General features: G+C 43.9%; 1 protein-coding gene across 4 annotated transcripts in view; it reads right to left on the bottom strand.

Moving 5' to 3' along the window:
* Nucleotides 1-27,991, bottom strand: part of usp3 (ubiquitin specific peptidase 3) — a 212,697-nt gene that overhangs the window by 43,405 nt on the left and 141,301 nt on the right. For all 4 annotated transcript variants that reach the window (XM_087982071.1, XM_087982073.1, XM_087982072.1 and 1 more), the window contains 3 exons: nucleotides 17,173-17,319; nucleotides 16,909-17,015; nucleotides 16,752-16,832 (listed from right to left, as the gene is read on the bottom strand). In XM_087982071.1, the coding sequence (XP_087838197.1) occupies nucleotides 16,752-16,832; nucleotides 16,909-17,015; nucleotides 17,173-17,319 (335 nt within the window). The remainder of the gene's footprint in view (nucleotides 1-16,751; nucleotides 16,833-16,908; nucleotides 17,016-17,172; nucleotides 17,320-27,991) is intronic.

Here is a 27,991-nt window from a genome sequence, read left to right as displayed (position 1 = left end):
AGTCCATTCTTCAGTCCTTTCCTGGCTACCTTGTAACTTACTAGAACCCTGTCTGATCCTTGCTTCCTCAATTTTAAGTAAGCTTCTTTCTTCATCTTGACTAGATGTCCACAGCTCTTGTCATCCAAGGTTCCTTCACTCCACCATCCCTTCCTTGTCTCAGTGGGACAAACCTTACCAATACTCGCTGCAACTGCTCCCTAAACAATCTCCACATCTCTGTCGTGCATTTCCTTAAGAATATCTGCTTCCAATTTATGCTCCACAATTCCTGCTTAATAGCATTGCAATTCCCCTTCCCCCTGATTAAATACTTTCACATACTGTCTGCTCCCATCTATCTCTCTCTATGACTATAAGGGAGTTGTGACCACTATCACTGAAATGCTCTCCTACCGAGATATTTGATATCTGACCTGGTTCATTGCCAAGCATCAAATCCAATATGACCTCCCCTCTAGTCGGCCTACATACATATTGAGTGAGGAATCATTCCTGGACATACCTGACAAAATCTTTGGTTTCATCCTTAATGAAATGTGAGAGATTATTTGCTATGTGGGATTAATGATGTCACCATGCAAAAGCGCCAGAAACTGAAGCTCAACTGTACTTCAAATAGGTAATACAACTAGCTTTATCGTTGAAGAATGCGGCAAGCTGAGCACCAGTTTCAGCGTATTCCGATAGAAGTGGACGTTCTTGCCAGTACGACTGATCTTGGGGAATACAACATAGAATCATAGAGGCATAGAGATAAACAGCACGGAAACAGACCTTTCGATCCAACTCATTCACACGAGTGAAGGCAATCGCATAGCCTCACTCAGGACATATCCTAAACAGAGTGATTCTCAGTCGGCCCACTGCAAAACTCCAAAACAAAGCCAAGCCTCGGCCAAATGGTTAAAATATTCTTTAGGATCCAGGCTAACAAGCCATTGTAGTTGCTGCTGGCATGCTGACTTGAGAAAGCTAAACGAGTCCTACTTGATCTAAATTGAGTATAAGAACTCATTGGCCGGCACCCCGGAAAGTCCACCTATATCTGGTCAAGAACAGTTAAATTGCTCAATAATGTTCAAATCAGAAACAATTAAATGTCTGATTAAATGGTCATCCAGTTCTAATGGAGATTGTTAATGGCTTGGTGGTTTCAGTGATCGCAGAACCAATCTTTAACAAAATTTGCTCTGGACTCCAATCTTTAAATTTGCACAAGACCTTGTCTAGACTGAGGACCTATACCAGGGAACCTTTATAGATTAAGGATATAACTTTGGTCCTTTTGTTTTCAAAGAGAAGCAGCAGGTTCAGATTCCATGGATTGAAGTAAAAGGCTTGGACACACATTTGATTGGGTGAAATTGGTTGAGAAAGATTTACCTAGGTTGATCAACACTTATCAATCAGAAAATGGCTGCCTGAGTGAATTCCTAATTAAATACCTGGATGTTTTTCAGGAAGTTATAGAATATCAAAGGAGCCAAGGCCACTTTGCAGGTTGACAAGGAAGCAATTCTACAATTCTGCAAGGCCAGCCCAGACAAAAGTAGAGACAGAAATTAGAATACTGGAACAAGGAATTATCAAACCAGTTCAGTCTGTGGAATAGACAGCATCAGTTGTACTGATTTTGAAGCCTGATGGGCTGATTCAACTTTGCGGAAATTTTAAACAAACTGTAAGCAGCTGGATAAATACCCAATCCTTTGCATAAAGTATTTATGTGCAAAACTGGCTGGGGGTGGTGGTGTCCTTAATAAAGCTGGACATGAGCCACACCTACCTGTAATTGTGACAGGATAAGGATTCCCAGATATATGCCACAATTGTAACAATATACCATACTGCCACCTGGGGTATTGTCAGACTGCAATTTTTCAGGCAGATGATGCAGAACATTTTACAAGGTCCATACCAGGTCACCAATCATCTAGATGATGTGCTAATAACAGGGATGACCAATGAGGAGCACTTAGAGAATTTGGATATAGTCCTTTTAAATTTCTCTCAGGCACACGTATGCCTTAGAATGGAAAAATGTCTGTTTCAGGCATCCAAGTGACCTACTTGGATTAAAGAGTCAACAAGACCAGATTGCACTGTCGAAGGATAGTGAGGACGATCAAAGATGCCCTGGCTTTTAAGTCTGTACTGGAGCTCAGGTCTCACTTTGGGCTGGTGAATTATTACATAAAGGTAATACATAACACCTTGCCTCCATCCCAGCACCTTTGCATCAACTCTTAAAGGGTCAGCCTTCGAAATGATAACGGAGCCAAGCAATAGTTTGACGTAAGTAAAGAAAAGCTATCGTCCTCTAAGATATTGGCACACCTATGATTTTAAGCAAGACCTGGTATTGACATGCAATGCTTCCCCATACGACAGTGAGGTAGTATTAGCTCAAGGGTAACCCAAAGGAGAGAAACACCAACAGCATATGCACCCAGGATTTTGGCGAATGCAGATAGTAAAAATGCCCAGATCAAGAAGAAAGGTGTGGCAGTCATATTCGAAGTCAGGAAGTTCCACCAATACCTTTACAGATATAAATACTAGGTGTACTTAAAGAGGACATGGCAGTGTCGCCCAATGCTTCAAGCTGTATTCCACGGTTGTATTGAATACAAAGTGCATATAATTACAAGTTAGAACACTGTCTGGGAGTGGCCAGGTGGGTGCAATGGTCCTGAACAAGTGTGTGGACCGTATTAAAGCTGCAAATTCGCAAATGGTGTGGGAGCAAAATCTACCATGCCCTTCAGAACAGTCAAAAAATATCAGAACCAGCGGGCTCACCTATTAGTCAATCATTGATGAGTCCTTAGAATCAGAGATGGACATGATACATGTAGCTACTTCAGGTTACTTTCTGCCTGAAAGGGAGCGCGAAATTCTACTGAAGTACTCCTGGTGTCACAGGAAAACTGACCTCTTCCACATTTTGGGCCCTCTTCCCTCCCACAACAGCGATGGGGACCCCCTTGTCCTCACCCACCATCCCACCAGCATCCATATCATCATTGGCTGTCATTTCCGCCACCTCCAGCAAGACACCATCACCAGAGACATATTCCTGTCCCTGGCTTTATCAGCTTTCTGCAGGGACCATTCCCTCTCAACACGTCTCCAAGGCACCTTCGTCTGCAATCGCAAGAGGTGTAACATCTGTCCTTTTACTTCTTCCCTCATCACCATCCAAGGCCCCAACACACCTTTGAGTTTTACCAGCACTTTACTCAATCTAGTCTACTGTATTCACTAGCTGAAAATGTGTTGCTGGAAAAGCACAGCAGGTCAGGCAGCATCCAAGGAGCAGGAGAATCAATGTTTCGGGCAAGAGCCCTTCTTCAGGAATGAGGAAAGTGTGCCAAGCAAGCTAAGATAAAAGGTAGGGAGGAGGGACTTGGGGGAGGGGCGTTGGAAATGCAAGAGGTGGAAGGAGGTTAAGGTGAGGGTGATAGGCCGGAGTGGGGGTGGGGGCGGAGAGGTCAGGAAGAAGATTGCAGATTAGGAAGGTGGTGCTGAGTTCAAGGGTTGGGACTGAGACAAGGTGGGGGGAGGGGAAATGAGGAAACTGGAGAAATCTGAGTTCATCCCTTGTGGTTGGAAGGTTCCTAAGCGGAAGATGAGGCGCTCTTCCTCCAGCCGTCATGTTGCTATGGTCTAGCGGTGGAGGAGTCCAAGGACCTGCATGTCCTTGATGGAGTGGGAGGGGGAGTTGAAGTGTTGAGCCACGGGGTGGTTGGGTTGGTTGGTCCAGGTGTCCCAGAGGTGTTTTCTGAAAAGTTCCGCAAGTAGGCGGCCTGTCTCCCCAATATTGAGGAGGCCACATCGGGTGCAGCGGATGCAGTAAATGATGTGTGTGGAGATGCAGGTGAATTTGTGGCGGATATGAAAGGATCCCTTGGAGCCTTGGAGGGAAGTGAGGGGGGAGGTGTGGGCGCAAGTTTTACATTTCTTGCGGTTGCAGGGGAAGGTGCCGGGAGTGGAGGTTGGGTTGGTGGGGGGTGTGGACTTGACGAGGGAGTCACGGAGGGAGTGGTCTTTTCGGAACGCTGATAGGGGAGGGGAGGGAAATATATCCCTGGTAGTGGGGTCCGTTTGGAGGTGGCGGAAATGACGATGGATGATACGACATATATGGAGGTTGGTGGGGTAGTAGGTGAGGACCAGTGGGGTTCTGTCCTGGTGGCGATTGGAGGGGCGGTGCTCAAGGGCGGAGGAGCGGGAAGAGGAGGAGATGCGGTGGAGAGCATCATCGATCACGTCTGGGGGGAAATTGCGGTCTTTGAAGATCAGAGCTGAAAATATGTTGCTGGAAAAGCGCAGCAGGTCAGGCAGCATCCAAGGAGCACACTAATCACAAATGGTCTGGTGAGTAGTAAATACACATTGGGAAAATGAAGTGCAGACTGGTTGACCACTGCAGAACACCTTTGTTCTGTCCGTAAAAAAAAGACCCTGAGCCTTCAGTTGCTTGCAACTTCAGCATGCCAATTGTTCCCTGGCCAACATCTCTCTCAGGCTCAGTGCCATGTTCCACCGAAGCTCAGTGCAAGCTCGAACCAACACTTTCCACTTGGGGACCCTATAACTTTCTGGATTTAATATAGAATTCAACAATTTTAGAGCTTGAGGCATCTTCTCTTATGTGCTTATCCCAACTGCCATAGACTAGGCCTTGTCATCACACGGACTGCTATTGTCAGCTACTATTAGTATTCATGTACAGCCATTCATTACCCCAGACTGACCTTTACTTTCCCCCTCAACCCCACCACATCATCTGTACCAAGCTTTTCTTAGATACCATCGGTTCTGAAAAAGGGTTACTTGACCCGAACAGTTAATTCTGATTTTTCTCCAAAGATGCTGCCAGAACTGCTAAGTTGTTACAGCAATTTCTGTTTTTGTTACATCCTAACTCACACTGGCATGGGCTGTGATAAAAGGTTGTTGGGATAACAAGGAAAAGCAAAATAATGCAGATAATGGAAATCTGAAATGAAAGAGAACATTGGAAACAATCAACACTTCAGGAAACATTTGTGGAGACATAATTGTAGAACCTTTATAAGGTCAATCCTCAACCTGCCAAGCTCCAATGAAAATAGTCCCAGCCTATCCACTATCTCCTTAACATCCTGCCAAATCGCTTCTGAACCCTCTCTAGTTTAATAATATGTTTACTATATTCTTCAATTTAATAACATACTTCCCTTCCTGGGCTACCAGAATGAGACACAGTATTCTTGAAGAGGCCTCACCAATATCCTGTACAACTTCAAAATGACATCTCAACTCCTTTACTCAAAGGTCTGAGCAATGAAAGCAAGCAGGTTAACTGCCTTCTTAAGCTGTCCTGACTGCACACACAGCTTTCAGCTTCATTACTGTGGTCTAACCAGGGTTTTAGAGAGCTGCAGCAAAACCTCATGGCTCTGAAACTCAATCTTCGTTAATGAAAGTCAAAATGCCGTATGCCTTCTTAACAACAGGATGAATGTAGATGTCTCCAACTTCCTCATTTCCCCTCCCCCCACCTTATTTCAGTTCCAACCCCCGGATTCAGCACCGCCCTCTTGACCTGCAATCTTCTTCCTGACCTCTCCGCCCCCACCCCCTCTCCGGCCTATCACCCTCACCTCCTTCCATCTATCGTATTCCCAGCGCCCCTCCCCCAAATTCCACCCCCCCCCCACCCTTTATCTCAGCCCGCTGGACACACCAGCCTCATTCCTGAAGGGCTTATGCCCGAAACGTCGATTCTCCTGCTCCTCGGATGCTGCCTGGCCTGCTGTGCTTTTCCAGCACCACACTTTTCAACTCTGGTCTCCAGCATCTGCAGTCCTCACTTTCTCCTAGTTTTTTTCTTAACAACCCTATCAACTTGGGTGGCAACTTTAGGGATCCATGTATGTGGACCCAAAAATCCCACCGTTCCTCCACACTGCCAAGAATCCTGTCTTTAACCCTGTTTGGGCATTCAAATTGGACTTCCGAAATGAATCACTTTGCAGTTATTTAGATTAAACACCATCTGCCACTGGTCAGTCCAGCTCTTCATTCTGTCAATGTCTTGTCGTAGCCTGCAACAGCCCCTCAATACTATCTACAACAGCACTGAACTTTGTGTCATTGGCAAACTTACTAACCCACCGTTCCACTTCATCATCCAAGTAATTTATAAAAACCACAAAGAACAGAAGCCCAAGAACAGTTTGGGCTGCCTTAAAAACTTATCTCGTGAACAGGTGGAGCGCACACAGACTGCTGACTAAGTGAAGTGATATATTTGGACGGTTGCATTAACCAAAACACTACTTAGGTAGTGTCTTCCACCCATCCTCCTCCTCTGACCAAAAAAGAGAGTTCTACGCACTGGATCGGGAAGGTAACTAGTTTTTATTATTTTTTTATTTTTCAGTAGTCTTGTTGGGAATTTAGAATAGTGAGAGTGGAGGTTAGGGCAGTTGCATGTTCCTCCTGCAGAATGTGGGAGGTAAGGGTCACTACTAGTGTCCCTGCTGACTTCATCTGTGGCAAGTGCACCCAACTCCAGCTCCTCGAAAACCGCGTTAGGAAATTGGAGCTGGAGCTGGATGAACCTTGGACCATTCAGGAGGCAGAGGGGGTTACTGAGAAGAATAAGTGAGGTAGTCACACCTCAGGTACAAAAAAAAAGGCAGATGGGTTACAGTCAGGGGACAAAAAGGGAACAGGCAGACAGTGCAGGGATCCCCTGTGGCCATTCCCCTGAATGACAGTTTTGAATACTGTTTGTCGGGGGAATGGCTTACCGGGGTAAGCCATGAGGTACAGCTCTCTGGCACAAAGTCTGTCCCTATTGCTCAGAAGGGAAGTGGGGAGAGGAGCAGAACATTAATCATTGAGGACTCCATAGTTCGAGGAACAGATAGGAGGTTCTGTGGGAACAAAAGAGACTCACGGTTGTGTGTTGCTTCCCAGGTGCCAGGGATCGTGATGTCTCGGATCGTGTTTTCGGGATCCTTGAGGAGCAGGGGAAGCAGCACAAAGTCATGGGTCACATAGGTACTCACGACATAGATAGGAAAAGGGGTGGGGATTTAAGGCAGAAATTCAGGGAGCTGGGGTGGAAACTTAGAGTTAGTACAAACAGAGTTGTTATCTCTGGTTTGTTGCCCATGCCACGTGCTTGCGAGGTGAGGAACAGGGAGAGAGAGGAGTTGAACATGTGGCTACAGGGATGGTGGAGGAGGAGAGTTTTGGATACCTGGATAATTGGGGCTCAAATTGGGGTAGGTGGGACTTCTACAAACAGGATGGTCTACATCTGAACCAGAGAGGGGAAAATTTGGTCATGCTCTTTGGGAGGGTTTAAACTAATTCAGCAGGGGGAACGGGAGCTGGAAGCAGGAAGGTGGTTTGAAATGTGTCTGCTTCTACTTCTGGATGCCAGGAACATCCGGAATAAAATGGGTAAACTTGCAGCATGGGTTGGTACCTGGAACTTTAATGTTGAGAGTATTTCGGAGACATTGATAGAGCAGGGACAGGATTAGTTGCTGCAGGTTCCGGGATTTAGATGTTTCAGTAAGAACAGAGAAGATGGTAAGAGTGGGAGGTGTGACATTGACAGTCAAGGACAGTATTATGGTGGCAGAAAGGATGTTTGAGGACGGGAAATACTTTTGTTTGAGTACTTTAGATGGGTCAGTTTTTGTCCATGTGTGCAGGAGGGTTTCCTGATACAGTAGGTAGACAGGCCAACAAGGGGTGAAGCCACACTGGATTTGGTATTGGGTAATGAACCCAGCCATGTGTTAAATTTGGAGGTAGGTGAGCACTTTGTTGATAGTGACCACAATTCGGTTATGTTTACTTTAGCAGTGGAAAGTGATAGGTATATAGAACATAGGACAATACAGCGAAGAACAGGCCCTTCGGCCCTTGATGTTGCGCCGACCTGTGGACTTTTCTCAACTCGTCCCCCTACACTATCCCAAATACATCCATGAGCTTATCTAAGGATTGTTTAAATCTCCCTAATGTGGCTGAGTTGACTACCTTCGCAGGTAGTCGCCCTTACCACTCTCTGTGTAAAGAACTTGCCTCTGACATCAGTCTTAAGTCTATCACCCCTCAATTTGTAGTTATGCTCTCTTGTACAAGCTGATGTCATCATCCTAGGAAAATGTCTTTCACTGTCTACCCTACCTAATCCTCTGATCATCTTGTATGTCTCTATCAAGTGCCCCCTTAGCCTCCTTCCTTCCAATGAGAAAAGACCCAAGTCTCTTAGCCTTTCCTCAAAAGACCTTCCCTCCAGACCAGGCAACAACCTGGTAAATCTCCTCTGCACCTTTTCCAATGCTTCCACTTCCTTTTTGTAATGGGACAACCAGAACCGTACACAATATTCCAAGTGTGGCCGCACCAGCGTTTTGTATAGTTGCAGCATTATATTGCGTTATATTGGAACTCTATCCCTCTACCAATGAAACCTAACACACCATATGCCTTCTTAACAGCACTATCCACCTGGGTGGCAACTTTCAGGGATCTATGCACATGGATTCCAAGATCCCTCTGCACATCTACACTACCAAGAATCTTTCCATTGACCAAGTACTCTGCCATCCTGTTATTCTTCCCAAAGTGCATCACCTCACATTTAGCTGCATTGAACTCCATTTACCACCTGTCAGCCCAATTCTGCAGTTTATCCAAATCCCCCTGCAACCTGTAACATTCTTCCAAACTGTCCACTACTCCACCGACTTAAGTGTTGTCTGCAAATTTACTAATCCATCCACTAATGCTTGCGTCTAAGTCATTTATAAAAATGACAAACAGCAGTGGTCCCAAAACAGATCCTTGTGGAACACCACCAGTAACTGGACTCCAGACTAAATATTTTCCATCAACCACAACTCACTGCCTTCTTCCAGAAAGCCAGTTTCTAATCCAAACTGCTGAATCACCTTCAATTCCATGCCTCTGCATTTTCTCCATCAACCTACCATGTGGAACCTTATCAAAGGCTTTATTGAAGTCCAAGTATACCACGTCAACTGCCCTACCCTCATCTACATGCTTGGTCACCTTCTCAAAAAACTCAATGACGTTTGTGAGACATGACCTGCCCTTGATGAAACCATGTTGACTATCTGAAATCAAATTCTTGCTTGCAAGATGACTATAAATGTTATGTCTTATAATCCTTTCCAAAACTTTTCCTACAACAGAAGTAAGGCTCACTGGTCTATAATTATCTGGGTCATCTCTGCTGCCCTTCTTGAGCAAGGGCACAACATTTGCAATCCTGCAGTCCTCAGGTACTAAACCCATAGACAATGACGACTCAAATATCAAAGCTAAAGGCTCTGCTATCTCCTCCCTAGCTTTCCAGAGAATCCTTGGATAAATCCCATCCGTCCCAGAGGACTTGTCTGCTTTCACTCCTAGAATTGATAACACCTGTGCGTAACTAACCTGAATTCTTTCTAGTCTAATATCTCATACCTCATTTTTCTCCTCTACAATATTCTCCTTTTCCTGAGTAAACACCAATGAGAAATGTTCATTTAGCACCTCTCTGATCTCCACAGGATCCACACTCAACTTCCGTTTTTGAATGGCCCTATTCCTACCCTAATCAACCTTTTATTCCTCACATACCTATAGAAAGCTTGAGGGTTCGCCTATATTCTATTTGCTAAAGACTGCTCGTGTCCTCTCTTTGCTCTTCTTAACTCTCTCATTAAATCTTTCCTAGCTGATCTGTAACTCTCAATCGCCTCATCTGTACCATCTTGCCTCATCAATACATAAGCTTCTTTCTTCTTCTTAACAAGAGATGCAATTTCTGTAGTAAACCATGGTTCCCTTACCTTATCACTTCCTCCCTGCCTGACAGGGACATACCTATCAAGGACACGTTACATCTGTTCCTTAAATTAGCTCCACATTTCGATTGTCTGCATCCCCTGCATTTTGCTACCCCATTCTATACATCCTAAATCTTACCTAATCGCATTATAATTGCCCTTGCCCCATTAATAACTCTTGACCTGTGGCATGTACCGATCCCTTTCCATTGCTAAACTAAATGGTCACTCTCTCCAAAGTGATCACCTACAATTAAATCAAACACCTGGCCTGGTTCGTTACCAAGCACCAGATCCAGTGGGGCCTCCCCTCTAGTCGGCCCTTCGACATACTGTATCAGGAAACCCTCCTGCACACATTGGACAAAAACTGATCCATCTGTTCTAGAGTTATAACATTTCCAATCAATGTTGGGGAAGTTGAAGTCCCCCATAATGACCACCCTGTTCCTTTTACTCCTGCCTAGGATAATGTTGCTAATCCTCTCTTCCACCTCCCTGGATAAGAGTTATAGCTGGGGGAAAGGCAATTATGATCTGATTGGCAAAATTTAGGATGCATTGGATAGAAAAGGAAACTGCAGGCGATGGGCACAATTGAAGCATGGAGCTTATTCAAGGAACAGCTACTGTGTTTCATTGATAAGTATGTACTTGTCAGGCAGAGAGGAAGTGGTTGAACGAAGGAGCTGTGGTTTACTAAAGAAGTTGAATCTCTTGTCAAGAGGAAGGCGGCGGCTTATGTTAGGATGAGATGTGAAGGCTCAGTTAGGGTGCTTGAGAGTTACAAGTTAGTGAAGAAAGACATAAAGAGAGAGCTAAGAAGAGCCAGGAGGGGATATGGGAAGTCATTGGCAGGTAGGATCAAGGAAATTCCCAAAGCTTTTTATAGGTAGATCAGGAATAAAAGAATGACTAGAGTAAGATTAGGGTGAAACAAGGACAGTAGTGGGAAGTTGTGCACAGAGTCCGAGGAGATAGGGCAAGTGCTAAATGAATAGATTGAGGTTAACAAGGGGGAGCTGTTAGCAATTCTGGAAAGTGTGAAAATAGATTAAGTTTCCTGGGCTGGATGGGATTCTCTGGGAAGCAAGGGTGGAGATTGTAGAGCCTTTGGCTTTGATCTTTATGTCGTCATTGTCCACAGGAATAGTGCCAGAAGACTAGATGATAGCAAGTGTTGCCCCATTGTTCAAGAAGGGGAGTAGAGACAACCCTGGTAAGTATAGCCTTTCTTCAATTGTCGATAAAGTGTTGGAAAAGGTGATAAGAGATAGGATTTATAATCATCTAGAAAGGATTAAGTTGATTAGGGATAATCAACATGGTTTTGTGAAGGGTAGGTTGTGCCTCACAAACCTTATTGAGTTCTTGAGATAAGGGGTGGATGAGGATAAAGTGGTTGATGTGGTACGTATAAATTTCAGTAAGGCTTTTGGTAAGGCCCTCCACGGTACGCTATTGCACAAAATCTGTATAGGATTGAGGGCGATCTAGCAGTTTGGATCAGAAATTGGCTAGCTGTAAGAGGACAGAGGGTGGTGGTTGATGGTCATCCTGTTACTAGTGGTGTACCACAAGGATCTCTTTTGGTGCCACTGCTGTTTGTCATTTTGATAAATGACCTGGACGAGGGCGTAGAAGGATGAGTTAGTAAATTTGCAGATGAAACTAAGGTCGGTGGAGATGTGGATAGTGCTGAAGGGTGTTGCAGGTTATAGAGGGGCATAGAAAAGCTGCAAAGCTGGGCTGAGAGTTGGCAATTGGAGTTTAATGTGGAAAGGTGTGAGGTGATTCACTTTGGAAGTAGTACAGGAATAAAGAGTACTGGGTTAATGGTAAGATTCTTGGTAGTGTACATGAGCAGAGGGATCTTGGTGTCCATGTACATAGATTCCTGAAAGTTGCCACACAGGATGATAGGGTTATTAAGAAAGCATACAGTGTGTTAGCTTTTATTGGTGGAGGGATTGAGTTTCGGAGCCATGAGGTCATGTTGCAGCTGTGCAAATCCAAGGTGGGGCCACACTTGGAGTATTGTGTACAGTTCTGGTCACTGCATTATAGGAAGAATATGGAAGATTTAGAAAGGTTGCAGAGAGGATTTACTAGAATGTTGCCTGGTATGGAGGGAAGGTCTTATGAGGAAAGGCTGAGGGATTTGAGGCTGTTTTTTGTTAGAGAGAAGAAGGACGAAAGGTGACTTAGTTGAGACATATAAAATAATCAGAATTAGATAGGGTGGACAGTGAGAGCCTTTTTCCTCTGATAGTGATGGCTTGCACATAGCTTTAAATTGAGGGGTGATAGATATAGGACATATGTCAGGGGTAGTTTCTTTACTCAGAGTGGTAGGGGTGTGGAATAACCTGCCTGCAACAGTAGTAGACTCACCAACATTAAGGGTATGTAAATGGTCATTGCATAAATACATGGATGAAAATGGAATAGTGTCGGTTAGATGGGCTTCAGATTGGTTTCACAGGTCGGCGCAACATCGACGGCAGGAGTACCTGTACTACGCCATAATGTTCTATGTAACAGATCCCTGCAGGACACCACTGGTCACCGACCTCCAGGTGGTATACTTTCCATCCATTACCACTCACTGTCTTCTTTCAGCCAGCCAATTCTGCATCCAGACAGGAAAATTTCCCTATATCCCATGCCTCATAACTTTCTGAATTAATATATCAAATGCCTTACTGAAATCCATATACACCACACCCACTGCTCGCCCTTTGTCAAGTTGTCACGTCACATCCTCAAAGAATACAATAAGGCTTATGAGGCATGACCCGCCCCTCACAAAAACATGCTGACTATCCTTCATCAAACGATGTTTTTCCAAATAGTCATAAATCCTCTCTCTCAGAATCCTTTCCAGTATCTTACTTACCATAGCTGTAACTTCCAGGGATTTCCTTATTCCCTTTCTTGAACACAGGAACAATATTTGCCTCCGTCCAATTGTCTAGTACTACTCTCGTGGAGAGTGAGGGTGCAAAGATCATCAACCAGAGGTGCAGCAATCTCATTCCTCACTTCCCATAGTGACCTTGGATATATCTGGTCCAGCCCTGGAGACTTATCTATCTTGATGCTTCCCAGAATTTCCAGCATATCCACTTCTTTAATATCCATCTATTCAAACCTACTAACCTGGTCCACAGTGTTCTCACTTTCAACAAGATGAATACTGTAGGGCCTCCCCAGCTCTTCAGACTCCAGGCACATGTTCCCTCCTCTATGCTTGATTGACTCTGCTCTCTCTGATCATTCTCTTATTCCTCACCTATGTGTAGAATGCCTTTGGGCTTTCCCTAATCCTTCCTGCCAAGGTTTTCTCATGCCCCCTCCTAACTCTCCTCAGTCCATTTTTGAGTTATTTCCTAGCTACCCTGTAATCCTCTAAAGCTGTGCCAGATTCTTGCTTCCTCAACCTTAAGTAAGCTTCCTTCTTCCACTTGACAACAAGCTCCTCTTCTCTTGTCAGCCAAGATCCATTACCTTACTATTCCTTGCGTGTCTCAGTGGGATAATGTTAGCAAACACTCGCAAAAAGTGCTCCTTAAACAGCCTTCACATTTCTGTTGTGCATTTCCCGTAGAACTGTTCCCAATTTATACTCCACCACTCCTGTCTAATAGCAGTATAATTACCCCTTCCCCAATTAAATACCTTCCCATACTGTTTGTTCCTATCCCTCTCCATGGCTATCGTAAAGTTGAGGCAGTTGTGGTCACTGTCACAAAAATGCTCTCCCACAGAGATCTGACACTTGGCCTGGTACGATGCCTCGCACCAAATCCAATATGGCCTCCCCGCCATTTGGCCTATCTACGTATTGAGTCAGGAATCCTTCCTGGACACACGTGACGAAATTGGTTCCATCCAGACACGATGATTGGTGGAGTAGCAGAAAGCATAAGGGACTGTCGAAGAATACAGCAGGATATAGATAGACTGGAGAGTTGGGCGGAAAAGTGACAGATGGAGTTCAATCCAGACAAATGTGAGGTGATGCATTTAGGCAAGTCTAATTCTAGAACGAATTATACAATGAACGGAAGAGCCTTGGGAAAAGTTGATGGGCAGAGAGATCTGGGAGTTCAGGTCCACTGTACCCTCAAAGTTGCTGCACAGGTGGATAGAGTGGTCAAGAAGGCATATAGTATGCCTGCCTTCATTGGACAGGGTATTGAGTATAAGAGCTGACAAGTCATGTTAAAATTGTACAAGACATTGGTTTGGCCTCATTTAGAATACTGTGTACAGTTCTTGGTGCCACATTACCAAAAGGATGTGGATGGTTTGGAGAGGGTGCAGAGAAGTTTATGAGGATGTTGCCTGGCATGGAACGTGCTAGCTATGAGGAGAGGTTGAGTAGGTTAGGTTTGTTTTCATTAGAAAAAAGGAGATTGAGGGGGGACCTGATTGAGGTTTACAAAATCATGAAGGATATAGACAGGGTGGATAGAGATAAGCTTCTTCCCAGGGTGAAGGATTCAATAATGAGAGGTCACGCTTTCAAGGTGAGAGGTGAAAAGTTTAAGGGGGATACCCGTGGCAAGTACTTCACACAGAGGGTGGTGGGTGTCTGAAATGTGTTGCCAGCAAAGGTGATTCATTTAGGCAAGTCTAATTCTAGGAGTAGATTCATTTAAGATGTGTCTGGACAGATGCATGAGTAGGTGGGGAGCAGAGAGATACTTAGCAACTAGGTGACAGGTTTAGACAGTAGACTTGGATCGGCTCAGGCTTGGAGGGCCAAAGGGCCTGTTCCTGGGCTGTAAATTTTCTTTGTTCTTTGTTCAGACCATCTGCATTAAGGAAATGCCAATCAATATTGAGGAAGTTGAACTCACCATAACAACAACTCTGTTACATCTGCACCTTTCCAAGATCTGCTATCCAATCTGTTCTTCCATCTCTCTGCTGCTATTGCAGGGGTCTATAGAAAATACCCAATAAAGTGACTACTCCTTCCCTGCTACTAACTTCATCTTATACTGACTCAGTCTGCTGTACAAACTCCAGCAGCGGCTTTCACTCAAATTAGGAGGAGGTTCAATAGCTGAGTGAGGAGGGAATGAGTACTTGAGAGTGAGTGAAGAGGGAGGGGAGAGAGGGACGAGGAGTGAGTGAGAATCAAGGAGTGAGGGAAGGACTTGGAGTGCAATGGAATGAGCTATTTGGGACTGGGATGAAGTGGGAGTGGGAATGTAGTAGTGCCTGGGAATGTGTGAAGGACAAACTGGGAGTGAATGGGAAGGAAGGAGGAACTGGAAGTGAATGGAAATGAAAATATAAGTGGGAACGAGTGAGTGACTGGATGTGAGAGACGGTGGGACTGGCAGTGAGTGAGGGAGGGAGGGATGGGGATAAGCAAATGCGTGAGGGAGGGACTAGTAGTCAGTGACCGGGAATGAGTGAGTGGGAGGGAGTGAAGGAGTGACTGGAAACGAGGGACTCAAGCACCAATTAAATCCTGTAATCCCATGCAAAAAGAAATTGTAACATGACTGTTTCACACATTTTAAAGACACCAGAAGGACCATAATATTATTTGTAATACTTATAATAATAAATTGATAAATGGTAATAATAAATTGATTCTGCAGCTTGGCTTGAAAGTGTCACAATGAGCTAGTTGAATCAATCATGTCATAATTTATAATAAATTTGTGGCAACAAACTGTTTATTGAGCCTACTGCAGGAAAGTGGGACGAGTGTCGGTAGCAGTATATATTTGTAGTGCAGATTTGATTAAAAACTGAACAGTCAAAAATAGTAAATGTTAGGCAGAGATTTAAAATTCAAAGATCACAAAGCAAAATCTGGCAATAGTGAACAAAACAAGCTACTCAAAACATTTTCTCAATTTTTTCAGCTGAGACTTTTTCTTCAGTCATTACTAATATACCAATAAACAATGTATGAGGGCATAAACAAAAGATCCCCAGTGAGAATCTAACCATTGCCCATTCACAATCACTGGCATTACCATCGCCAAAGCCCCCACTAACGAAATCCTAGGGTGGGGTTGGGGTTTACCACTGGTCAGCAACTGAATCAAGCTGGCCATATAAATACTGGCCTCAATGGTTTAGGAATTCTGCAATGAACAAGTCACCTCCTGAATCCCCAAAACACATGTCAAGAACTTACTGGAATAGTCCCCACTTGCCTGAATTGATACAGTTCCAACAAAACTCGTCAAGTAGTCTGCTTCATTATCACTTTATCCACCACCTTTAACATGCACTCCCTCTACCAATGCTCCTTTAACAGCATGATCTCTAATAACTAGAAACACAAGCACAGGAATACCAACACCTGGAGGTCTCCTAAATAACATCATCATTCTTTCACGGTCACCGAATCAAAGCTTTGGAGCTCCTTCACTAACAACAACGTCAAAGTCCCTACATGCCAAGCACTGCAGCAGTTCATGACGGCAGTTCACCACCAGCCTTTACTGCCACACCCAATAAATGAATGTAAAAAATAATTTGCAGAACATATTTCAATTTGGAGTGAAGTATACAATCATGGTCAGTCAAAGATCTAAGGCTTGAGTTAGCTTTCCATCCATTTTTATTATATGGCTCAGAAAAGTGACACAGCAGGTCTGTTATTCCTCAGAGTGGGGTCGGAAATACTATTTACAACTGATCTCTGTTTTAACATAGGAAACATCAGAGAATGAAATATTTATTTAAGATGAGACAAGTTAAGCACATCTTGCTGGTGTGGCATTTTTCCTCTTCTTTATTTGAGGTTACTTTTAGTAGTCTGATCATCGATATTTTAAACTCCCTTTGTATTTTCCAAATATGTAAACATGAAATTGAACAAAACCTTACCACGTAAAGTACATACTGGTCCATTGTCCTGGTTCTTGGATCGCTTGTTTCTGAACTGACTTGGGATATCTAATGAAAGATCTTGGGGGGGGAAAAAACATGGTTAAGAGTACAATAAATCCCTATCTGAGAAATATTTTAAACCAAAAATACTTACCAAGGAATGGATCAAACTTTCTGGATTCAGTACCACAAATTAAACAGTTTACTTCATTCTGAAGTATTCCTCCAAATATGTTTGTGACAATTGTTGAAACACCATTTCTGAAAGAGATCAAAATATCATCAATCACAGTAAAATTTCAAAGAGACAGCATGATTGTCAAATAACTGATGATTATACACTTCAGCAATGATAGTTAAGACATAGAAGCAGCATTTTATATATTTCCAATACATTTTAACTGAATTAGAGACTTACACGCAGCATTTACTGGATGAGGAGATGCTTGAGCTGTCTGGTGTGATAAATGAAGTCGTCATACCATTGTAGCTTCGCTGAAGTTCTAAGTGGAGATGGTCTAACAAGTATCGCATAAATTCATGAGCATCTTGTTGCTGATATCCTCTGCAAAGGGAGACAGGAAGCACTGTTTAATCTTTTGAGGCACAGAATATCATTTAAAACCATTTTATTTTTTCCATTCCATATTGCTTGGACCACTTTACCTCTTATAATATTCCTAATGAGGGAGTTGTAATTTGTTGAATACATGTAATAAATGGTAAATGTAAATGTCAGTGTTTTCGAACTGCTCGCTTTTGGTGTGAAACTTTGATGCTATGAAATAATATATCTTACTGATTTGGAACTCATCACTATTAACTGTAGCTGTGTCCAAAGCCTGGAACTCCCTCCCTACTAACACTGTGATTATACCTATATTGTATATTCAGCAGTAGTTCAAGAAGGCAGCTCACATTACCTTCTCAACAGCAATTAGGGTTGGATAACAAAAGTTGGCCTTCCCAGCAATATTCATAAAAATCATGCATTATGTTGTGTGCAAGAATTTTTTTTTAAAAATAGTGCATTATGTTGTATCTTATAAATCATATTCGAGGGATGACATGGGAAGGGAAAACACATTTTGAAAGGTACAAGCAAAGCTTTGGGAATTAGTTGCTGAGCTTGCAGCTGGACTAAGACATGGAATGTTAATTTATTTATTTTTGTATATATTCAGATGTGGATGTCACTAGCTAGCCAGCATTCATTTATAATTGTCCAGAGGGCAGTTGAGTGTGAACCACATTGCTGGGGTCTGGACTCACATGTAGGCCAGAGCAGGTAAGGAAGGCAGTTTTCTTTCCTAAAGGACATTAGTGAACCAGATGAGATTTCCTGACAACTGACAATGGTTTCATGATCATTATCAGACCTTTAATTTCAGTCTTTTATTGAAATCAAATACCATGATCTACCATGGCAGGATTTAAATCCAGGCTCCCAGTATTTCAACTGGGTCTCCAGATTAAGTTAGATGAGATTAGATTACTTACAGTGTGGAAACAGGCCCTTTGGCCCAACAAGTGCACACCGACCCGCCGAAGCGCAACCCACCCATTCCCCTACATTTACCCCTTTACCTAACTCTAGGGGCAATTTAGCATGGCCAATTCACCTGACCTGCACATCTTTGGACTGTGGGAGGAAACCGGAGCACCCGGAGAAAACCCACGCAGACACGGGGAGAATGTGCAAACTCCACACAGTCAATCGCCTGAATCGGGAATTGAACCCGGGTCTCTGGCGTTGTGAGGCAGCAATGCTAACCACCCTCGGAAGTTAATTCCTTGTAGATGACTACTCTCACACATTTGCTCCGTAAGCTGTTCTGTCCACGTGTCTTCTGTTTGCTTGACACATTCATAGGGTGAAGGAGTCATTGATGAGGACAGCATTTTTGTTGATCCCTAATTGCCTAAAGGGCAGTTAGGAGTCAATCACATTGCTGTGGGTCTGGATTCACACATAGGCCAGACCAGGTCATGAAAGCAGTTTCCTTCCCTAAAGGGCATTAGTGAACTAGATGAGTTTTTTCAAAAATTGACAATGGATTTATGATCATCATTAGACACTTAATTCCAGATTTTGTTTTACTCAATTCAAATTCCAACATCTGACATGGTGGGATTCAAACTCTGGTCCCCAGGACATTTGCTGGGTCTCTGGATTAATAGTCCAGCGATAACACCACTCAGCTGTCATCACTTTGCCATGACTGAGAATATCCACTCATGTGAATTTTAGTGCTTGCCTCCAGTCTTATTTTCCAAGGTAGAACCTCGGATACTTTAAAATAGACTAGCTGCTCATCTTTTGCTTTTTTGTTAATGGGAACTCATTTTGCCAAGATCCTTCACAAAACTCTACACTTGCTGTCTTATCAGTCATCTCAAGTTTAAAAAGATGCTCCATCTGATCTTTCCCTCTTCCCAACATGGCACTGAGATAGAATATGCTTTTTAGTATCTTGGACAATTTGGACAACTAGAGTGGTCTATCAACAAACATTTTAAACCTCAACTCTGGATTCAATTCCTGTTGCTTCATAAAACATTACAACTGGAGCAAAATGTACCTACAACACATAGTACGTGTTGCAAACATCCATCATATCCTTGTGCATGTTTTTCGTCAAATATCAACTTTCAAGTCTATTAATAATACTATTAGGCCATTGCCTAGTAGTAAGAATTATCTGACAACGAATAAGGTGAAACAAGCCATGTGAAGAGGTCAGATTTCTTCAACTGTAACATTCTTCCTCAAATGTAAAATGGGTGTATCATAATTTTATAGACTATAGAAGAACGGGGCCTGAATGGAGGTCATTCAGAGTTTTGGTGAAAGCATAGCAGAGTGAACCTGGGAGTAAACAGCAGCAGGAGCCTCCAGATGAATACTGAGGAGTGGGACCTAGACTAAGGTCAGTCAGAGCAGCAGCAGGAGTGGAGTTGCATGGAGAAGTGAAGCACCGGATGTGATGTCAGGGATCAAAAACTGATGTAGGCTTGCTGCTGAGGAACGAAGTCGAGAGACTAAGTGAGTCATACCCAGAGGGACTTATAAAGTATACGGTTTGTAGTTTGTTAGGAATAGAGAGCAAGAGTGGGAATCTTGATTTTGGTGAGTAGTGGGTAAGGTTATGTAATTGGCTTATTGTCTGCAGTTACTAAGGTTCACAACATCAGGAGAGCTCAGTCGGAAGGAATACTGCTCATACAATACATGGCAAGTCAGGGACACTTCCAGCATCAATGGTGATCATGCATGCAGGAAGTGTGTTCAGGTGCAGCTCCGGATTTGCTGCATGGATTGGCTGGAGCTGCAGATGAACTCACAATGGAGCATCGACGAGGCCGAGAACATAATGAATAACATGATGTGGTTGGTCACATCACAAGTAAGGGCTACAAAGTCAGAAAAGTGTTGACTGACTACCGAGGAAGATAAGGAAGCATAGGCAGGCAGTGTAGGTGTCTCTTGTGGCCACTTCTTCTCAAACATACTGTTAGGGGGGTGGATTCTCAAAGGAAAGCAACAGCAGCAGCCAGATTAGTGGCACCACAAATGGCTTTATTGTACAGCAGAAGCAGGAAGGGTTAAAGTTTAAGTGAGCAGTAGTGATAGGGAATCTATAGTTAGAGCACAGACAGTCGTTTCTGCGGCTGTGAGTGAGACTCCAGGATGGAGTGTTGCCTCCCTGGTACCAGGGTCAAGGATATCTCTGAGTGGGAGTAGGATATTCTGAAAGTGAGAATGAGCAGCCAGAGGTCATTATCCATATTGATACTAATGAAGCTGGCAGAAAGAGAGATGAGGTCTTGCAAAGAGATTTTAGGGAATGAGGGAGGAAGTTGAAAAGCAAGACCTTCATGACTATAATCTCAGGAAAAGAGAGATGGGGATTTAAGGCTGAAATTCAGGGAGCTAGGATGAAAGCTTAGAGCTAGGACGAACAGAGTTGTTGTCTCTGGTTTGTTGCCAGTGCCACGTGCTAGTGAGGCGAGGAATAGGGAGAGAGAGGAGTTGAACACGTGGCTACAGGGATGGTGCAGGAGGGAGGGTTTTGGATTCTTGGATAAGTGGGGCTCTTTCTGGGGTAGATGGGACCTCTACAAGCAGAGGTCTTCATCTGAACCAGAGGGGTACCAATATCCCGGGGGGGCTGAAATTCGCTAAGGCTATTGGGGTGGGTTTAAACTAATCCAGCAGGGGGATGGGAACCAAAATTGTAGTTCGAGTATAGAAAAGGTTGAGAGTAGGGAGGTCTGAAATCAAGTTTCAGGGACACAAGATGGCACCAGCAAGCAAGAAGTTGATTTGAAGTGTGTCTACTTCAATGTGAGGAGCATCAAAAATAAAGTGAGTGAACTGGCAGCGTGGGTTGGTACCTGGGACTTTGATGTTGTGGCCATTTCGGAGACATGGATAGAGCAGGGACAGGAATGGTTGTTGCAGGTTCCAGGATTTAGATGTTTCAGTAAGAACAGAGAGGATGGTAAAAGAGGGGGAAGTGTGGCATTGTTGGTCAAGGACAGTATTACAGTTGCAGAAAGGATGTTTGGGGACTCGTCAACTGAGGCAGTATGGGCTGAAGTTAGAAACAGGAAAGGAGGTCACCCTGTTGGGAGATTTCTATAGGCCTCCAAATAGTTCCAGAGATGTAGAGGAAAGGATAGCAAAGATGATTCTCCATAGGAGTGAGAGAGACAGGGTAGTTGTCATGGGGACTTCAACTGTCCAAATATTGACTGGGAACACTGTAGTACGAGTACTATAGATGGGTCAGTTTTTGTCCAATGTGTGCAGGAGGGCTTCCTGACACAGTATGTAGACAGGCCAACAAGGGGCAAAGCCACATTAGATTTGGTACTGGGTAATGGTACAGGTGTTAGACATGGAAGTAGGTGAGCACTTTGGTGATAGCGATCACAATTCTGTTAAGTTTACTATTGTGATAGAAAGGGATAGGTGTACACCACTGGGCAAAAGTTACAGCTGGGGGAAAGGCAATTACGATGCAATTAGGCAAGATTTAGGAAGCATAGGATGGGGAAGGAAACTGCAGGGGATGGGCACATTAGAAATGTGGAGCTTATTCAAGGAAAAGCTCCAGTGTGTCCTAGATAAGTATGTACTTGTCAGGCAGGGAGGAAGCTGTAGAGTGCAGGAGCCATGGCTTACAGTGGAAGTGGAATAAATAAAATCACACCTCCAATCCCGCTGTCTGTGTTCATTAAACTAGCATTGTCTGCTTTTCCGATTAGACTTACTTGACTTAACCATGACCTTCTCCTCAATCACTCCATGTGCTGGTATTTTACTGTTTCTCAACCAAAACCTCCACCCCCACAAAAAAAATGTACACTTGTTCAAACCCTCCCAAATGGCATGAGCAAACCTCTGTGAGGATAGTAGTGCCGCTCCAGTTTAGGTGTACCCCTGACCTTCTTTTACAGGTTCCTCCTGCCCTGGAAGAGATCCCAATAATCCAGATATCTGAACTCCTCCCTCCTACACCAGCTCTTTAACCACTCCTTGAACTGTCTTACCTTCCTAATTCTGGTCTCAGTAGCATGTGTCACAAGGAGTTTTAGAACATAGAGCAGTACAGGCCCTTTGGCCCTTGATGTTGCACCGACCTGTCATACCAATCTGAAGCCCATCTAACCTACATTATTCCATGTACGTCCATATGCTTGTCCGATGATATCTTAAATGTACTTAAAGTTGGCGAATCTACTACCGTTGCAGGCAAAGCATTCTGTTTGAGTAAAGAAACTACCTCTGACATCTGTCCTACATTTATCACCTCTCAATTTAAAGCTATGCCCCCTTGTGCTCGCCGTCACCATACTTGGAAAAAGGCTCTCTCTGTCCACCCTATCTAACCCTCTGATTATCTTATATGTCTCTATTAAGTCACCTCTCAACCTTCTTCTCTCCAACGAAAACAGCCTCCAGTCCCTCAGCCTTTCCTCGTAAGACCTCTCCTCCATACCAGGCAACATCCTAGTAAATCTCCTCTGCACCCTTTCCAAAGCTTCCACATCCTTCTTATAATGCGGTGACCAGAACTGTGCACAATACTCCAAGTGCATTCGCACCAGAGTTTTGTATAGCTGTAGCATAACCTCATGGTTCAGGAACCCGTTCCCTCTATTAATAAAAGCTAAAACACTGTATGCCTTCTTAACAACCCTGTCAACCTGGGTGGCAACTATCAAGGATCTGTGTACATGAACACCAAGATCTCTCTGCTCTTCTACACTACCAAGAATCTTACCATTAGCCCAGTACTTTGCATTCCGGTTACTCCAACCAAAGTGAATCACTTCACACTTGTCCGCATTAAACTCCATTTGCCATCTCTCAGCCCAGCTCTGCAGCTTATCTATGTCTCTCTGTAACCTACAACATCCTTCGTCACTATCCACAACTCCACCGACCTTAGTGTCGTCTGCAAATTTACTAACCCACCCTTCTACACCCTCATCGTTTATAAAAATGACGAACAGCAGTGGACCCAACACCGACCCTTGCGGTACACCACTGGTAACTGGACTCCAGGATGAACATTTCCCATCAACCACCATCCTCTGTCTTCTTTCAGCAAGCCAATTACTGATCCAAACTGCTATTTCTCCCACAATCCCATTCCTCTGCATTTTGTACAATAGCCTACTGTGGGGAACCTTATCGAACGCCTTGCTGAAATCCATATACACTACATTAACCAGTTTACTCTCATCTACCTGTCTGGTCACCTTCTCAAAGAACTCAATAAGGTTTGTGAGGCACAACCTACCCTTCACAAAACCGTGCTGACTATCCCTAATCAAATTATTTTTTTCTAGATGATTATAAATCCTATCTCTTAAAACCTTTTCCAACACTTTACCAACAACTGAATTAAGGCTCACTGGTCTATAATTACCAGGGTTGTCTCTACTCCCCTTCTTGAACAGGGGAACCACATTTGCTATCCTCCAGTCTTCTGGCACTATTCCTGTAGACAATGACGATTTAAAGATCAATGCCAAAGGCTCGGCAATCTCCTCCCTGACTTCCCAGAGGATCCTAGGATAAATCCCGTCCGGCCCAGGGGACTTATCTATTTTCACACTCTGTAGGATTTCTAATAGGATTTCTAATATCTCTTCCTAGTGAACCTCAATCACACACATAGTCTAGTAGCCTGTATCCCCGTATTCTCCTCGACAACATTGTCGTTTTCTAGAGTGAATACTGTCGAAAAATATTCATTTAGTGCTTCCTCTATCTCCTCTGACTCCACACACTACTATCCTTGATTGGCCCTAATCTTACTCTCATCATTCTTTTATTCCTTAAATGCCTATAGAAAGCCTTAGGGTTTACCCTGATCCTATCCGCCAACAACTTATGTCTCCTCCTGGCTCTTCTGAGCTCTCTCTTTAGGTCTTTCCTGGCTACCTTGTAACCCTCAAGCGCCCTAACTGAGCCTTCACATCTCATCCGAACATAAGCCGTCTTTTTCCTCTTGACCACAGATTCCACTTCCACTGTAAGCCATGGCTCCTGCACTCTACAGCTTCCTCCCTGCCTGACAAGTACATACTTATCTAGGACACACTGGAGCTTTTCCTTGAATAAGCTCCACATTTCTAATGTGCCCATCCCCTGCAGTTTCCTTCCCCATCCTATGCTTCCTAAATCTTGCCTAATTGCATCGTAATTGCCTTTCCCCCAGCTGTAACTTTTGCCCAGTGGTGTACCTCTGTATATCCCTCTGTAACCTGCAACACCCTCCGGCACTATCCACAACTCCACCGACCATAGTGTCATCCGCAAATTTACTAACCACTCCTTCTACGCCGTCATCCAAGTCATTTATGAAAATGATAAACAGCAGTGGCCCTGATCCTTGCGGTACACCACAAGTAACTGAACTCCAAAGATGAACATTTTCCATCAACCACCACCCTGTCTTATTTAGCCAGCCAATTTCTGATCCAAACTGCCAATCACCCTCAATGCCATGTCTGTATTTTCAGCAATATCCTACCATGGGAAACTTTACCAAACCTGACTGAAATCCATATACACCACATCAACCGCTTTATCCTCATCCACCTGTTTGGTCACCTTCTCAAAGAACTGAATAAGCTTTGTGAGGCACAACGTATCCTTCACAAAACAGTGTTGACTACCTCTAATCGACTTATACCTTTCGAGATGATTATAAATACTATCTCTTATAACCGTTTCCAACGGTTTACCCACAACCAAAGTAAGGCTCACTGGTCTATAATTACCAGGGTTGTCTCTACTCTCCTTCTTGAACAAGGGTACATCATTTACTATCCTCCAATTTTCTGGCACTATTCCTGTAGACAGTGACGACAAAGATCAAAGCCAAAAGCTCTGCAATCTCCTCCCTGGTTTCCCAGAGAATCCTAGGATAAACCCCATCCAGCCATGGGGACTTAATCTGTTTTCACACTTTCTAGAATTGCTAACACCTCCTCCGTGTAAATCTCAATCCCGTCTCGTCTAGTAGCCTGAATCTCAGTATTCTCCTAATCAACACTGTCTTTTTCCAGTGTGACAAAAAATATTCATTTAGCGTTTCTCCTATTTCCTCAAACTCCACGCACAACTTCCCACAACTGAACCTGATTGGCCTTAATCCTACTCCAGTCATTCTTTTATTCTTGACATACCTAGAGAAAGCTTTAGGGTTGTCCTTGATCCTACCTGCCAATGACTTCTCATGTCCCTTCCTGGCTCTCTCATTAGGTCTTTCCCGGCTAACTTGTAACTCTCAAGCAGCCTAACTGAGCCTTCACGTCTCATCCTTACATCAGCCTTCTTCTTCCTCTTGTTAAGAGATTCAATTTCTTTACTAAACCACGGCATCCTCGCTCAACCATTTCTGCTCCGCCTGGCAGGTACATATTTATCAAGGACATGCAGTAGTCATAAGCCTTCCTTGAATAAGCTCTGCATTTCAATTGTGCCCATCCCGTGCAGTTTCCTTCCCCATCCTATGCATCCTAAATCTTGCCTAACTGCATCAGAATTGCCCTTCCCTCCTCTTGCCCTGTGTTGTGTACTTAGCCCTTTCCATCGCTAAAGTAAACATAACCGAATTGTGGTCACTATCACTAAAGTGCTCACCTACCTCCAAATCTAACACCTGGCCAGGTTCATTACCCAGTACCAATCCAATGTAGCCTCATCCCTTGTTGACCTGTTTACATAATGTGTCAGGAAACACCCATACACACATTGGACAAAAACTAACTCATCTAAAGGATTTGAACTATAGTATTTCCAGTTAATATGTGGATAGTTGAAGTCCTCCACAACAACTACCCTGTTACTCTCGCTCCTATCGAGAATCATCTTTGCCATCCTTCCCTCTACATCTCCAGAACTATTCGGAGGCCTATAGAAAACTCCCAACATGGTGACGGCCCCATGCCTGTTTCTAACCACAGCCCATACTACCTCCGTACATGAGTCCTCAAACATTCTTTCTGCCACCATATTACTGTCCTTGACTAACAATGCCACACCTCCCCTGTTTTACTATCTTCCCGGTTCTTATTGAAACCTCTAAACCTTGGAACCTGCAACAACCTTTCCTATCCCTGCTCTATCCAGGTCTCTGAAATGATCACAACATCGAAGTCACGATACCAACCCATGCTGCAAGTTCACTCAAATATTCCGGATGCTCCTGGCATTGAAGTAGACACACTTCAAACCATCTTCCTGCTTGCTGGGGCATTCTTGCGACCTTGAAACCTTACTTCTAACTCCTCTCTCCCCTTATTCCTCACCTCGCTAGCACGTGGCACAGGTAACAAACTAGAGATAACAATTGTTTGTTCTAGGTCTAAGCTTCCATCCTAGCTCTCTGAAATCCCCATCCCTTTTCCTATTTATGTTGTTAGTGATTATGTGGACCCCGACTTAGTGTTGCTTCCCCTACCCCAAGGATCCTGAAAACACAATCCAAGACATCACAAACCCTGGAGCCTGGGAGGTAACACACCAACTGTGAGTCTCTCTTGTCCCCATAGAACCTTCTATCTATCCTCCTAATTATAGAGTCCCCAGTGACTAATGCTCTGCTCCCCTCGCTTCTGAGCAATAGGGACAGACTCTGTACATGGGGTATAGAGACCTATACTCCAGGACTTACCCCAGTAAATCATCCCCCACAACAGTGTTCAAAATGGTATACTTGGTATTGAGAGGAACAGCCACAAGGGCTGTCTGCTGGTTCTTTTTCTGTCCCCTGACTAACCCATCTGCCTGTTTCTTGTATCTGAGGTGTGACTACCTCCTGTACCTCCTCTCAATAACCCCCTTAGTTTCCCGAATGATCCGAAGTTCATCCGAAGTTACGTAGATAGTCCACTCGGAAATATTCAACCTTGCATTGTGAAGATGTGGAGGAGCTGGTGTTGGACATTTTATTTTGCTCAAAAAATGCACAACCTGCAGGCAGTCAATCCAAGTAATATTTTATAAATTCCACTCTGGAAATAAAACCAGTCTGAGTCACGAATGGGAATCAGACAGACTCTAACCTCACACCTTTAATGCATCGTCTGAGCTGAGATCATTCTAGAATCATAGAATCCTGCAGTGTGGAAATAGGCCCTTCAACACAACAAGTCCACTCTGATGAGTATCCCACCCAAGCCCATTTCCCCATTACTCTATATTTATCCCTGATTAATGCACCTAACCTACACATCCTTGAACACTATGGGCAATTTAGCATGGTCAATTCACCTAACCTGCACATTGTGGGATTGTGGGAGGAAACCGGAGAACCTGGAGGAAACCCAGGCAGACGTGGGGAGAATGTGTAAACTCCACACAGACACCCGAAGCTGGAATCGAACCTAGGTCCCTGGCGGTGTGAGGCAGCAGTGTTAATCACTGAGCCACCATGCCAATGTAGATGTCACCTTTTTCTTAATAAAACCTTGTTATTGCGAGAATGTAACTTTAAAAAAGTTCTGGGATTTACATATTAATGAACTGAAACCTGCAACCCATTCTAAAAGATGAAAGACTTAACAACAATCTAGGTTTTTCAATATATCATTTCAGCTGCATGACACTATAATCTTATGCTATAAATTCGGTGTCTCACGGTCCTGCTCCACAACTACCTGATGAAGAATCAGCACTCCGAAAGCTAGTGCTTCCAAATAAACCTGTT

Source organism: Chiloscyllium plagiosum, unplaced genomic scaffold (genome assembly GCF_037043375.1).
Source record: "Chiloscyllium plagiosum isolate Xiang-an unplaced genomic scaffold, Cpla_swu_hap1 HiC_scaffold_42, whole genome shotgun sequence".
Taxonomy (NCBI): Eukaryota; Metazoa; Chordata; class Chondrichthyes; order Orectolobiformes; family Hemiscylliidae; genus Chiloscyllium; species Chiloscyllium plagiosum.
This window is presented reverse-complemented; position numbering and strand designations above follow the sequence as displayed.